Source organism: Schistocerca piceifrons, chromosome 4, assembly GCF_021461385.2.
Source record: "Schistocerca piceifrons isolate TAMUIC-IGC-003096 chromosome 4, iqSchPice1.1, whole genome shotgun sequence".
Classification (NCBI taxonomy): domain Eukaryota; kingdom Metazoa; phylum Arthropoda; class Insecta; order Orthoptera; family Acrididae; genus Schistocerca; species Schistocerca piceifrons.
The window spans coordinates 4,254,486-4,270,230 of NC_060141.1; the positions used below are offsets into that span (position 1 = coordinate 4,254,486).

The window sequence follows — 15,745 nt, forward strand, 5'->3', positions numbered from 1 at the left end:
AATATATCAGGGCTGTTGACCGGCCATGCCATTAATAATCATGATCGCCGTTATATTGACTTTATTGGTGAACAGCTGTTTGCCGTATTTCAGATTTATTACAGAACCTACAGCGGCAATGATTCACATTTCCGGTGCTCATATTAAAACTAGTGGCCTTATGTGCAAGTTGACAGATGTAAATAACTAAAAGAAAACTATAGAGCAATTTGAAACATTTTTACTGTCAAGACAGCATTTTCCCCTGACTGTCATTCCCAGCAAATCATCATCATTCTTGCAGTGATAGTGTCCACCTGTTGAATGAGTTGAATTCTTTGAATGTAAAACTTAAAGCAAATGTCTACTGTCCTGTGAAAAATATGAAGTTTTATACATATCTGCAATTATTAGTACTGCCAGCCATGCGAGCAGTGTTACACGTTGTAGGGCTCTTTCTTATTTTGTTTTTGCATTTATTGTTATTGGTGCTGTGTGCAAAGGTTGTCTTTATGTTGACAGTTACCTTTGCAGTTAATATGAGTTCCTGAAATTTGTAACACTTTTGTTTTCACACCTTTGGAGACTCCTGATATAAGCTGAATTCAATCGATATAGTGAAGATGCGATCCAGAGCTGTGATTATGTGATGAGAGGGAACTGAAATTGTCATTGTTGTTAACAAACAGTGCTGTATGTCCTTTCCTGGGAGTGACAGAATTCGTGGATGTTGGATGATTTTGGGCCAGTACGGGATGTGTCTACCTATTGCCGTCTTTCAAGTATTAAACAATACAACACACCGCAGCATCGTTGTTGACACTGTGAATCTAATGTTTATTCCAGTGTGCTACATGCTGTGCGAAAAAAAGGGCAGAGCCTTTTTTCCTTATAACTGCCCACCCTCTCTTATCTGCAGCAGCCCACAAGCTAAATGGCAATTTTGTGTTTATGGTCCTAGCATCCACTGCAAAAGGGACAATCTGTATTGTGTTTATCGTATCAGGGTATATGTTTCTCATCCACCATTCCTTGCCTGTTATTTCTGTGTGCATGTGATGGAGATGATATAGTGCACTTAATACTGTGTGCTACATGTAGTTACAAGGTCCTATCTACTGGAACGTAGAAGATATGTCAATGTTTCAATATTCTTTTGTGACTATGAATTTGGATGCTCAGGTGATTTTTTTTACAGTTTAACACCATTGAAGTTGGGTCACACTGATATGTGTAGAAAGGTATACAAAATAGCTATTTTGATGTGTGGTTTCAAGTTTGTTTATTTGTCTTTTTCCCCCCTATGTATTCAGTATATACAAGTAAATAATTTGGTGTTGTACACACTAAATCTGAATAAGCAAGTGACTGAAGGAGTCAGCTTCTCACTCCTCATCCGTTCTATATGAAAAAAATCAACATTGTTTACATATTATTTCAATTTGATTTCATCAGATCATAGTTTCTTGAGTAGACAACGTCATTACTTGATGTGATAATTTAGGTTCATTATCTGACAGAAGTAGTGTTGAGATTACATAATCTAGTTTCACCATAATTTGATGATTAAGGTTTGATCTTTATTTAAGAGGACCTGTGATAAACAGCTCAAAAGATATAATGACACAAAAATTTAATTTCCGAGTAAAGTTCAAGGCAGTTGGTGGCTTTGCAGATATTGATGTTCAGACCAAACTTTATGCATAATTAAAATTGTTGTTAGATGCGATACGTTCAGTTTAGGAGATGGAAAGGAACTGCCCAGAGCAGGTGGTACTCCAGGGAGGCTGGGCAGTTTATTTGATCAGTGGTGAGCCTGAGTTGAAAAGGTGTGCTGTGGCAATATGTAGTGTTTGCGTCAGTTTTATTGGTTGAATATTTCTCATACAATTTTACTGTGAATCACAAGGCAGAGGTGTATGTATTCCCATAAAAAACTAAGAGCAGTTTTATTGGTTCTCACACTGCAGGATCACTTTATATGTGCCCATGTTACTTGAGAAACCTTTAGTTGACAGTCAGAAAACGTTTAAAATTGCCTCTGCGATTCACAACATTTGGTTCTCGATGACCGCTCTTTACAGTTTAGATAGTAGCATCCTTAATGGAATTTGACCCCAGGAATTACTCCCAACAACATGAGTTACATGAATCTATGTGCCAAATGGGCACTGAATCAAGGAAAATGAGCTCAGTTGCTCCAAGTGCTAGAGGCCAGTTATTCTAACTTCATGCATGAGCAAAACTGGAAAAAAAAAGAAAAAAGGTTAAATCACAACTAGACATGAAGTTTGGAGACCACAAATAATTACTTACTGTCATACATCCAAAAACGGCTTCAGAAAATGGGAGCGGAACCTAAAATTAATAATTGCAATATTAACAACTGACATTTTGGATCATTCTGGCCAGTGCAGATTCCTCACTACAATATTCTATATCTCTGCTGGCTATTATAATGAATGAATAGCTTTGTTAATATATAAGCTACATTTGCACAGAATTTGTTACCTTCCTCACAGGTGTATTTGGGTTGCTTCGCCTCTGTGAGGCATACACTTAGTTGAACAAAGATAGGCTATAGTGGGCAAATATTGAACACTGCAAGTCTCCTTTAAGGTGTGGTCCTCACCTCAGTATTGTATACTATATAGAATTGATACTGAAACTTCCCTGTCCCCAGCTGTTAAACTGTTAGAACATGCTGATGGTATATACTTCTATTCAATGACCACTACTCTCCGTACTATCTGTTATATGTTAGATTGTACTACCAAACTATTAAAAACTGGTCTAGCAATGTCATCTTTCTAGTCCCACTTGTTGCTGTTTACTTGGAAGCATGTACAGCATCTTCCTCCATTCATGAAGTTTGGAGACCACATAAAACCAGCAACTCTTGACTACTTGATTCTCGGGACCAATTTAAGACTAAAAGCCTACTGAATATGCCCAAATTTGACACCTTCTGAGGCTAAATCAAATTTTCAATGTTCCCCCATACATTGGACTGTTTGTTGGTGGGGCACAAATCCCAAAACAATAATTGCACCGTGTCAGACGCTAGTGTGACCTCAGTTATAGTGTGGCTTTTTACCATTATGCCATAAAGTTGGCATTCAGAAAATTAGATGAAATACAGCGCCACTGCATTGGAATGTTTTGGCATTAAGTCTCCAACACAAACCATTGTTTTGCTCTTTGAATCATGAGAAGTGCCTGTTCGTGTTGAATGCTAGTTCCTTAATGCAGAAAAGCTGAAGTCGGGAGTCTCATCTTGTTCAGAAAGAACACTAATGTACAGGGAGTGCTTTTAAACAATCACAATTTCTCTGTTGCAACAAAAAGTGCTTTGCTGAAAAGTAATCGTTACTTAACATGAATGTTTCCTACTACCCAGTTCGCTAGACAAACCCACACATTAATGTACATTTTTTCCGGCTACTTTCTCTGCGTAAAATACACCTGCATCCCGTATCTGAAACTCCTAACATTGATATCATACTCACAGCAACTATGCGAATGTAGTGGCCAGATACATTTATGCTATTCACTGCTTGATCAAAAGTAACTTCAAAAGTAAATAGATAGTGGCAACTTTTGTCATTATCTAAGTACAGAACAACCATACAGCATTTCTCAGAATGTTTCCATGTTTACTTCAGAGGTAGCGGACATCATCCAAGCTCTGAAGTTCATCAGGCCTAGAATTTGATCATATCTGACTCATCAAATGTTTAGGAAGAAATTTCTGGAAAAGTTTGTTTGGAGCACAGCGTTGTTCGGATGTGAGTCATGGACTCTGGGAAAACTGGAAATTGAGAGAATCAAAGCATTTGCGCTCCCCACAGAATTGGTGAGGAGAGGAACATGTAGAAAACACTGACAAGAAGTAGAAACAGTATGATAGGACATCTTAAGACACTAATATGGCACTAAAGAATCAAAACTGTAAGGAAAACGGAGATATCTAACAAATAATCAAGTACAAATACACTTTTCAGGTTTGCTGCTGGACAACATTGTGCAAGTTCCACAATATTTCATTGATACCACTGTTTGACACCTTCAGGTGGTGGCAGTTGCTGTAGTCATTGCCACAGGATGCACCAGTCATGTCTTGTAGCAGTGATGACAGCAGTTAGCACCACCTGAAGATGTCAACTAGTTGTATGAATGAAATATTGTGAAATTTGCTCAGTGTAAACTAGCTCCAGTGGCAAACCCGAGAAGTGTATATGCAACAGATTCTCTGGTTAAGCCTGAATATTCGCTAACAATAGAGTACGTTTGGTAGAAGTATGTTTATGAGGTGAAGATGTTGATACAGGAGAGGCACTTGTGAAGGACCCTATGAAACGGGTCAAAATACTGAGAACCTTCCACCCCCTCTCTTCACCCCTCATACCTCTCAAAAGTATTACTCAACCTGCCAGCGTTTTAAATGTAAAGCAGGTGGTGCTTTAGCTCGAGCAGTGTGGAACACCACTCAACTTACTCTGGATACCACCATAACGAGGCTTCCTGCAAAATGAACATGTGGATTTCGTCGCGAAAGATGCAGTGCCTGATGGGCAGTTACCCCTACCGATTTCAGTGCATCCGACCTTATCACTGAATGTAAAGGGATATTATATAATGCATGGAAAGAAGAGTTGTTTATCAGTTGGAAATGAGATACTCGATTACTAAAATCCGTCCTAGTGATGCGCTTATGAAATTACCGCGTCACCTCTGTAGGATAAACTCTAACTTGACATTATAAAATTTTTTAAATCACATATTCTGTTTGTGTAAGTGATACCATTCATATGACTGTTGTTACAGTAGAAAATGTGAGAACTTGGAAAATACTCTTTTTAAGAGACTATAACCTTCACATCTGATAGTGTCTGCTCCTGTGGAGAGCTTCTGTACCATGCTCTGCCAGGGGATTGTGCTCTATTGACATACTGCATCATCTCGTGGAAGCTGTCATACAACCAGAAGATAGATACAATATCACTTCAGAAGAAATTATTGTAGTGTACTGGTCATCTCCTCCCCCTGCCCCCCCCCCCACCCCCCCCCCCCCCCCCCGCCCCTCCCGCATCAAATATTTTAAAAGATTTGTAACAGTTGTATTTTACCATGCTGTGTTGATATTATAATTACCATTTTCTCTTTCCTCTGCATATTTTAAAACAAATTTGTCTTAATCTTCAGGGTCTTATATAATACAGTGCTGGTTGTGTAGAATGCACACCAACTGCAAATAAATAAATTTAAAAAAGTTCGTGCCCTTTTAACAAAAGCATCTTTTACGTTGTACAACTGTCATCATTGTCACCTTCGGTCTGAAAATTTATTTGTTGCAACTTTCCACGCTCCTATCTTGTGCAAGCTTCTTCATCTCTGGCTAATTGCTGCAACTGTTTGTCATCAGTGGTTTGCAACTACACTACACTCCAGACAAATGTGGTCAGAAAAAACTTGCCAACTTTGAAATTTATATTTGATGTTAACAAATTTGTGTTTTCCTGAAATACTTTTCATGCTATTACCGGTCAGCATTTTATATGCTCTCTACTACTGCCACTGTCAGTTATTTTGGTTTCCAAATAGTAAAAGTCATCAATTACTTTTAGTGTCCCATTTCCTGATCCATTTCCCTCAACATTGCTCAATTTAATTTGGCTACTTTCCATTACTTTTGCTTTACTTGTGTTGAAATTCATTGTATAATATATTTTTAAGATATTGTGTATTCCATTCAGCTGCCTGCCTCCATAAATGAGCATCCAACGGCAGAATGCCACGTAAGGGGCTCGAATTCGATTCTCGACCAGGTCAGAGGCTGGGTGTTGTGTTATCATTATTTCATCTTCATTGACACGCAAGTCACCAGAGTGATGTCAGTTAAAGATACTTGTTATCAGGTGACCAACTCTAACCACATTCACATTTCGTTTCCATTCGTCTGTTCTTCAGAGTAAATTGCTGTCTCAAATAGAATCACAGTGGTGTCAGTAAAGCTCAACTTTTAATTCTATTTCCAAATTTCTGTTTGTTTTCCCTCATTTCTGTTTGTTTTCGCTCACAGCTTTCTGAGTGCAGATCGAATAACATCAGGTTAAGGCTACAGATTTCACTACCTTTCCAACTAATGGCTCCCTTTAATGTCCTTTAACTCATATAACTGCTTTACCAGTTTTAGATAACCTATCACTCCTTGTATTTTGATTTTGACACCATTAGAATTCCAGAGAGTGTATACCAGTCAGAATTTTCAAAAGCTTTAAATTTTGGGTCAAACCTACCTTGTGTGTTCCTAAATTTCTCCTTAATTCGGACGAATATTCCCCAAGGTTAGCTTCTGCCAGTTTTTCATTCTTCTGTAAATAATGTGTCAGTATTTAGCAATTATGGCTTATTAAACTGACAGTTCAGTAATATTCACACCTCCCACCGAACTACAATATTAGTGCACTCGACCTTGTGTGGCCAGTATTAGAAACACATGGCGATGTTACGGTAAAGAAGTATAATTATGACTAAGCAAAATACAGTTCACTGTGAAAGACTTCAAGACAGTTGTGCATATACTAGCAAGTGTTTCAGTTTGTTCTTGTGAAATAACATGATAAAAAACTTACAAGGAGCCGACAGAAGTGTCCGTACTCTCAGGTGCAGTGATGTTGTGGTTGAGTGATATCAGCACCTGCCTTACTTAGACTCAAGTTTATTACATTCTTCTCGAGGTCTGAGGACTTTTCGCCTGTGTCATATACCTAGATCATAAAGTGGAATAGTTTTGCCATGGCTGGCTCTCCCAAGGGTCTTGGTAATAATGAGCAAAAGTTGTTTACCCCTGGAACCTTGTTTCAACTTAGATCTTTCAGTGTTCTGTCAAATTGAACACCTTGGCTGTAAACAATGCTAAGGGTCAGATTGGTTGGTTTGAGAAAATTCACATTAAAGTTTCAATAAAATTTTGTAGATATTTCAAGTTAATCCATTGTGACTTTTTATTCAGGTACGTCATTATTTTCAAATATTTCTCGAGTAATGATATATTTTTAAAATTGTAAATTCTGTCCAAAATTTTATTCTTAAAAATATGTCAATGGGTACTTTACATTGTTTACCTGGAAACTGAGTGCACATATTGCGGGTTAGCATTAAGTTACCGTTGTTTTCTTGCTGGGCAAGTTAATGAAACATTACTGTGAAACCTCTCAAAAATATGAATTTAAAAGGCACAAATTGTTTTAGTGTATGATACTAAGATTTCCAGTACTGATTTTGCAGTAATAAAGTATAATGACGTCAAAAATTAATCTTTTATCCAACACAGTATCAAAGTAATTAAATGTTGCATTGCTACAGCACATAAACAATGAAAGTATGTCCCATAACATTTTTGCCATCGCACTGTCAGATGAATTCATGTAAAGTATGGTCAGGGACAGAACATTGTTTACTTGCTTGAATAATTATTCACATTTACTTGATTAGCAACAACTTTTGAAGTGCCTTTCGGTCCAGAAACATATTTAGCATCTTTGAGTCATAGTTATCGACATAATTCTTGGATTTGTACAAATTGCCCCTGAAAACCACTTTCCTGGCATGAACACAGCATACGTTTCCACTACAGGCAGCATCTTTTTGACACTTACTACTGTTTACATGCACATATCCTGACAAAGCTGCCTTAAGTGAAAACCTGAATTCAGAGGTAGAGCTGCCATTTCGCTTTTAGTAGTAATGAAGAAGTACGTGTAATAATAAATATTAAACGAAGTTACTCATATATTATATATACACTCACTGCCTTTGTTATTTCATATCTGCTACTATACATGAACTATTACTTGGCATCTACCAGCAAGGGGAGTTGGGAGTAAGCACTAGGGCTCCTGAGGGGGGAGGCGGGGATGCCTCTGTGTACTGCAAGCGCACAGTGCAGGCAACATAATAGTGTTTCTTAAACTTCCACAAAAGCAGCTGTGTGTAGGACAGAGTTAATCGTCAGTTAAATACTTTATGCTATTGAAATTGAGATCGCTGTTCATACTGACATTTAAATAAAGACATTTACAGTGATTTTTGATTTTTATTTTATTTATTTTTTTTTCATCACAGAACTTCACTACTTCATCATTTTACGACAAGCGCTCCTTATAACCGAATTCTTTTTCCGAACTGTAGTCGACGGTAACTCCCACGATGGGCCAGCAACTGGATCATCACTCATTTTCGAAACAGTGAAAATGCAGCTACTACACACTGATGGCAACAGCACAGCTGAGATACCGACATACCAGGCAACATAGCAGACCACATATGCAGTGTACACTGCACAGTTGGCGACATGTAGAAATCGCCACGCCACAAAATCTCCCAACTGCTGCCGATAGTTTCTGATTTGGAACTAGGGGGCCCGCATGCCAAGTTATAGTTCTCATACAGTAGCTACCCGTATGGTGTGTTGTATTTCTTTTGCCATTTTCAGTGAATTGCTATTTAATTCTCACTTAAAAATTCCCATCAACCTCTGATGCTTCCACTATACCTTTGGCAGTGTTCACATGTGCCCCTGAAAATGTTTGTTTAAAATCTGGTTTCGAAAACTCTGTTTTTCCTTCATATAATGAATCTGAAACCTTCCAGTGTGCCTAGGTTTCTTCCACGCATATAACTTCCTTCCCTGATTCTTAAAAGAAATGTTAGCAATGATTAAGTTATACTCTGTGTAAATTTCTGCTAGGTGGCTTCTACTTACATTCATTTCCCCCAGTCCATGTTATTCTGGTATTTTTCTTTCTCTTTCTTTTCCTGCCATCAAATTCCAATCACCCATCACAATTAAATTTTCATCTCCTTGAACTATCTGAATAATTTACTTTCTCATCATCCTTTCTTTCAGTCTCCTCATCATCTGAAGAGATACTAAGTGGGCTGGTGTCATAACCATAACTTAACACAGACTCACTCAGAGAGAAATAACAGACTGTTCACATTGAATCAACTTACAGCCAAAGACCACCCCATGTGTTAGAGATGATTTTTGAAAGAAGCTACATTGATTGATTCTGTGGCATTAATTTAGTACATTAGAAAAATAGGGTTTCATTTGTTAAAGTGAATATAATTTCTATTGACATTAATAACATTTTTATCGGATTTTGTTTTATGTTGAGATTAAAACTACCTGGGTCACTAGTTTTTTTGGCGTGCACATAGCATACTGAATATTTCCATAACTATCCAGTAGGATAAAGAAATAGAAATAATGAATTAATACAATGAAAAGTAGCATCCCAGAAAAAGCCAAGAATTACACAAACATCAACAAAAAGTGGTATCAAGTGATTCACTAACGGTGGGACCTGCATTGATAGAGTTAATTCAGAAGAGAGAAAATTACCTTAAGGTTGCTACAACCTGATATTAAACATACTTCTGTGGCAGGAAGAGAACTCCGTACCACGAAGTTGTATCTGGCGTGGACTATACAGGGTTGTCACAGGGTGCAAGTGGTGTTAGGCAACAGCTGTGGCACAAACGTGTGGTGTCACAGATTAGCAACAGTTTACAATGATGTATTAATAGAAGTTTCACATTACTTTGCTGGAGTATGAAAATTGTGTGTGGCAATATAGATCAGTGTTCATTTTCACTGACCTGTCTTCAAACCTTGGTATAGTCCTATATGCAGTGAACTATGACTAATATGACTTGTATAATGTCCAGTTTGGCTCTACTTGGTGGTGATTATACGTGAGTCCTGAGCACTCACTGTAACACTTTCCTGAGCTACTGTCTTGTAGACTGCTGAGGGGCCTTGTCTGTTTATAATCACATTTGGGCGGCGGATATCCACTTGGAAACTTTTTTTGTGATGTAAGGTCGAGAGAGAGAGAGAGAGAGAGAGAGAGAGAGAGAGAGAGAGACTTTATGTTGCACCTGAGTTGTAGGCAACTCTGCACTCTTCTGTGTCTCGTATTGTTTGGAGTGGCAATTACCATCCTTTTGTAGAGGTACAGCTTGTGAATTCTTTAAATGCGCTGCTTTAATACGTGAACTAAAAGACTCGTTTATTATATTTGTTAATCAAGTATGTATACTGACCATGTATGCTTTCATATCAGAGACCGGCACAGGATAATTTCTTGTTTGTTAATTTTTGTATCATCGTCTTGGCTTCTTGCTCTGTTGTGCAAACATTATCATTGTGCTGACCATATAGTTTATTTTGGGTGCTACGCACATCTTATTAGGGAAATTTTATGGCACTTCTTTGCAATACCCAAAAAATAATCATTTACAAAATGTACTAGTTCTTGGAACTTTCCAATTAATCTAATTGTGTCTTTGATTTTTATTTATTGTGTTCATGTCTGCCTTTTCTGGTGTCTGATTTCTTGTTTTATGGTGTCCCATACTACATTACTTATTCTCTTTGCAATATATATATCATTTTGTCATTAAATGATTTTTACATCAAGTGTTACCTCCCGAATATCTTTAAATGTGTAATGAGGGACTTCTGAATTAGTTCATTGTTTTTGTAAAGAAGTGAGGTAATTTATTCTGGGAGAACTTTCTAATAACCATTTATTTTCCTCAGCAGCTGCTGCTTCTGTTGTAGTGGCAACTTTTGTAATACCTGCTCAAAAATTAGTTTGTACAGTTTTCAGAATTTAGAGAATTTTTTGTGTGTGTTGTTTTCTTTATGGACACTTCACCTCAGGTTAAGTTTCCCGGTATGCATGGGAAATCATGTATTTTAGTCTTAGAGAATATTCTTTTATGTGCATGTAGTTTTAATTTTTTCTAAGTCTGCTTTTAGCTAGTAATCGTTATTAATTTCATGTGTTACACTTGTGTTTATGTTTATCTCTTTACATAAAATTATGTTGATTTTGGGAACTGAGAACTTGACAGATCTCAGTTAATTTGTTAAAGAGTTGTACACACATTGTATAAATAGCTGTTTATGAATGTCAAGCTCTGTCAATTCATTGGCTGATATCCAGAAATGCTTATCAACATTAATCATAATGTGGCCTATTTTTAAAATGCGTGCCACTTCTGATATACTGTACTTCTCTGGTTAACCCACCTGTTGGAGGTGGGTGTGTGTGTGTGTGTGTGTGTGTGTGTGTGTGTGTGTGTGTGTGTGGGGGGGGGGGGGGGCTGTTTTGGATAACATTTTTTTCATTTTAGCTGTCAACATCTACTACAGTGCTTTGTATTGTAATTATGATATGTAGTTTTGAAAGGTTGAGAAGGTCAAATTCAAATACTTCTATTAGGATTATAGTAAATCAGTGTACTGTACTTGTGAGTTTGTAACATATGAATCACTCATTCAGAAAACTCCGTAATTTTTGTATGTTTCTTGCATCCCTCCAAATGTTTCTGAGCAACAGTGTCACGCCATCTTTTCATTAGAATGAGGTTAGCGAAGATGATTCAATGCATTGTTCAACAGATTGTAGGACAATCTCAAATAGCAATAACACATGTACTGTAATTTGTGTTATATTGCACCCAGTAGGTTCTTGAAACATAATAAATTTGTAATTCAGGTTTACCTTGAGTGCCAAAAAACCAGTGTCAGCTGTCACCATATCAGCTACGAAATCTACTTCGGGGCCTCCCATTGCGTCTGCATGTGACTGTAACACTGTTCATGCAATTTCTTGGTCTGTGGTTTCTTGCAAATCGTCTGCAGCAACCCATTCATCCATTTTGCCCATGGTTTCAGATCTGGAATTCTTTTTACCTTTTGTGTAAAGTTTTCAAAATTTTGGATTATCTTCCTAAAGCCCATCATATGAGTACAGTTTTCTCTAGCACCTTTGAAGAGTTTCTGCATTCATTCTATCCAAAGCATGCGCAAACCTATAAATTACCTGTCCTTACAGCTTTAATTCTGCCAGTACCTCGTCCCCTACTGTCCAAAATTCACAGCTGCTCTCCTGTAGACCTTGCAGAACTAGCAGGCATGGAAGAAAGAATATTGCAGAGATATAGCTTAGCCACAGCCTGGGGGCTGGTCCACGACCCATCCTCACAGCTTTAATTCCGACAGTACCTTGTCTCCTACTTTGCAGACTTCACAGAAGCTCTTCTACAGGCCTTCGAGAACTAGCACCCCTGGAAGAAAGGATATTGTGAAGACATGGCTTAGCTACAGCCTGGGGGGTGTTTCCAGGATTAAATTTTCACTCTGCAACGTAATGTGTGCTTATATGAAACTTCCTGGCAGATCGTAGGTCGTACTTGCATAGCTCAGATGGTAGAACACTAGCCTGCGAAAGGCAAAGGTCCCGAGTCAAGTCTCATTTGGCACACAGTTTTAATCTGCCATGAAGTTTCACATCAGTGCACACTCTGCTGCAGAGTGAAAATTTCATTCTTGCAATAAATTACATATTTTGTATTTAATTCCTTCAGTGTTTCATTCATGTTTTTGTTTTGTATGTCATCAAAACAAATTAGGATTAGACCAAGTTGGTGCATTCTTCAATTAACAGGTGGTTAAGATTGAAATTACGAAGCGTTACTGAATTACATTACTACAGTGACCCCATCCATTTTGATTCTTGAACTCCCATGTATAAAACGGCTTCTGGTGTGTTGTTATTAGTTACAAATGAATTAGTGTGTTAAACATTTGAGGTTAAGCATGTAAAATCTTTATGGTTGAAGATGCAAAACCCTAATTATGTTGATTTTATTAGTTTTGGTTTAGTCACCCATAGACATTTGAAATTTTGTTTAAGAGTTATTAGAAGTCACTAAATGCACTCTTTCTCAAGTACTGGGTGAATATAGTCTGTGTAATTAGTGTGCTGCGTGCTACAATGCCTCAAGATGTACATATGATTTCAGACAATAATGTTTGACTTACTGTGGTAAACCTTTAACACGTCACACACATAGACGAGTGCGTGCGCACTCCAGTTGTGTGCCTCATCATTCGGTGTATTGAGAAACACAGTAAAATTACTTTTTGTCTCTAGGAAAAATTGATCAGCTGTTATGATAGATAAGGAATAACATTGGGCAGAGTCCCCTAATTGTGCAGTGTACTTCATGGATGTGAATAATATTACATTGAACAAGCCGTTGAACAACAATGAAAAACATGGAGAGATTTTGACCCACACTTTTTTGCAAAAGTCAGATAGATAGGGAAGACCAGAATTAAATGACCATATTTATGTCATAATTGGCTATTTTCACTAATAAACTGCGTCAGTAAAACACACACACACACACACACACACACACACACACACACACACACACACACACACACACACACAATTTCATCTTGGAGAAAATTTTCTCTCCGATAACAAGAAAAATGTGTATTAGCATTTGAATTTTACATATTTTTCTGTCGAATATCAGTTTCTCATGTTATATAGAGTTTTCTAACAATATTTTTCTTTTATAAAATTCTAGAACTTCTAAAAAATGAAGATATGTGGTCACCGTTTAAGGAGCTTCAGTCATTTGTTGAGGGCGTAGTCTCACAGCCCATTCATGGAGTTTTACAGAAAGTCCAAGAAGTGCTGAGGAAACATAAACAGAATTTTTTGACATTGCTGAAAAATCCGGTATGTATGTAGTTAAATAAGAATTTATCTGTAAGACAAGGATTCTAAAATCAAATTACAAATGACATTATTCATATTTGGACAGTTGCTGTTCTTTTCAATGTATGTTAAACATATCTGTTCATGTATTGATTCAAAACACAAATTGACATTAGGTCTCTGTTGCATTTGCTTCCCATGATTATTCCACAAGAATAGTTTTCTAGCAGAGTTCCCATGCATTGCAGCTAGTCCCGTTACTGTTAGTTCGTTTCATAAAAATGGCCAACAAATGTACCACTTGTCACACAATACTATCCTGCTCTGGACTGGGCCAATAATCTTGTATGTCAAGGCTGCAATTCTAGAAGTAATCCATACAGCCTAGAATAAGTTTTTTGTTGTGTTCTGATCTCTACAGCATCCAGGTGAACACCCTGTGTGCTGCTGCCACCACCCGCAAAAGATATTTTTTTCATCATAATGTTTGTGACAGCTGCTACTTCAAGGTTTACCATTGTACGCTCCCAATTTCATGTTGTAAGATTTTTTGTCAACGGGAAAGTCACTGGAGAGAGAACTACCATTGTACACCAGCTGACCCTAAACCCTTTCTCAGTTTTATGCTGGCGTGATGACTACAAAGCAATAAATGTTGGAGAATAAATGGAAACAGCTTGAATGAAAATTCAGTATTTTACTACTGTCATGTGTTTTTAATCAATAATTTATAAAATATTTTACCAAAAACTGCTGGAAAAGTCAATTGCTGTAAACAGGTTGCTTATTCCGGCGTCATTCAATAATCTGCTGCAGAGCGTGCTCTGCTACAAAACATCTGTCGGCTTTGTACGTGTGCTTTATATTCCTTATCCCTATACCATTCCCTTGGAACTCTGTAGGTCATAGATCGCTTTTGTTTTATACTCGTTTCTTGGCACCCACATGGCATGCATAGCTCTGTTTTATCGTCATTTCACTGTAAATTAGAAGCTACTTTGAAAGTCTCATCCAAGAGAAACTGCCATTTTCTTGATGCTGCTATCCGCACACAGAATGTGAAAGAATACAATATGATTGTTCCGTGTCACTGATAAATGTTGCACAATGATTATGATTTGTCCACAGGAAGGGGTAGTTAGTCAGTCCCTGCTATCTTGTTTTAGATATACTGTATTTTTGGTTCGTGAAAGGTATCACTTCAGCTGAATACTGGTAAAATTGTTCAATAAGAGCATGTCAGTTTACTCACACTTATCCAACTGAGGTATTTCTCAGGCTCTTGTGAGTTATGATGTTAAAAATCTAACATGAGAGACAGTGGAAAAGGAAGAACAACTTACTTTGCATACACTTATAGGAAGATATCAGGTACAGGTATAGCAGCTACACGGGTATGGTGCCAAAAATTTTTGATGATCAATCAACCATTCTGTCATTCATACTTTAAGTTGTGTAGACACCATCGTGAAGGAGGGCGTGTGTAATTAGGGGTGATTCAAAGAACATATTAATGGAGAAAAACAGTTGTCTGAAATTATTGTTGTGGCTCTAACTACAATGTGATGTACTGATAGAACTGTGAAAAATTATAAATGGGCAAACGTGTAATTATCTTTCGGCTTGTACTGTTGTGTTACTAACAGTGTTTGCAGGAGTAGTAATAGGAGAGGGATCCTGCCTGTTGTAAAAACTGGTTCATCACATGGCATTATGATCACTATAAAGTAGTGATGGTGCCACTACTTTTATAGCAAATAGCTGCTGTTATATGCTGTGTCACTTCTATTTCAGCTAGTTTTGCCTATTTGCAGGGTGGCCATAAGTGGGGAATATCGGGAATTATCAAAGAATTTCATGCAACAGGGAAATATGAGGGAAGGAATTTCATAAAGTATCATGAAATTTCTCCTCCCCCCCCCACCCCCCCTCCGTTTCCCCCTCTGCCCCCATCTCCCCCCTCTCATGGAAACTTTGAGTTGTGGAATGTACTGTGAATATATAGCAATGTTCTCGAAGTAATGCAGACACCATACTTTATTTTTTATGTACAATTTATTAGTTCAGCACTCAAAATCTTAGAACATCCTGTACATTTATGAACTGCTGTGGGGCTTCTTGACTGTGTACACCCACTTGCTTAATATCATGTTTTGTGTTACAAA

General features: G+C 37.5%; 1 protein-coding gene across 1 annotated transcript in view; it reads left to right on the plus strand.

Annotated features, from left to right (window-relative positions):
* LOC124794849 (nuclear pore complex protein Nup205-like) overlaps window positions 1-15,745 on the plus strand; it is a 124,753-nt gene that overhangs the window by 273 nt on the left and 108,735 nt on the right. Inside the window, exon 2 of the mRNA XM_047258514.1 lies at window positions 13,447-13,601. Within this exon, the coding sequence (XP_047114470.1) occupies window positions 13,447-13,601 (155 nt within the window). The remainder of the gene's footprint in view (window positions 1-13,446; window positions 13,602-15,745) is intronic.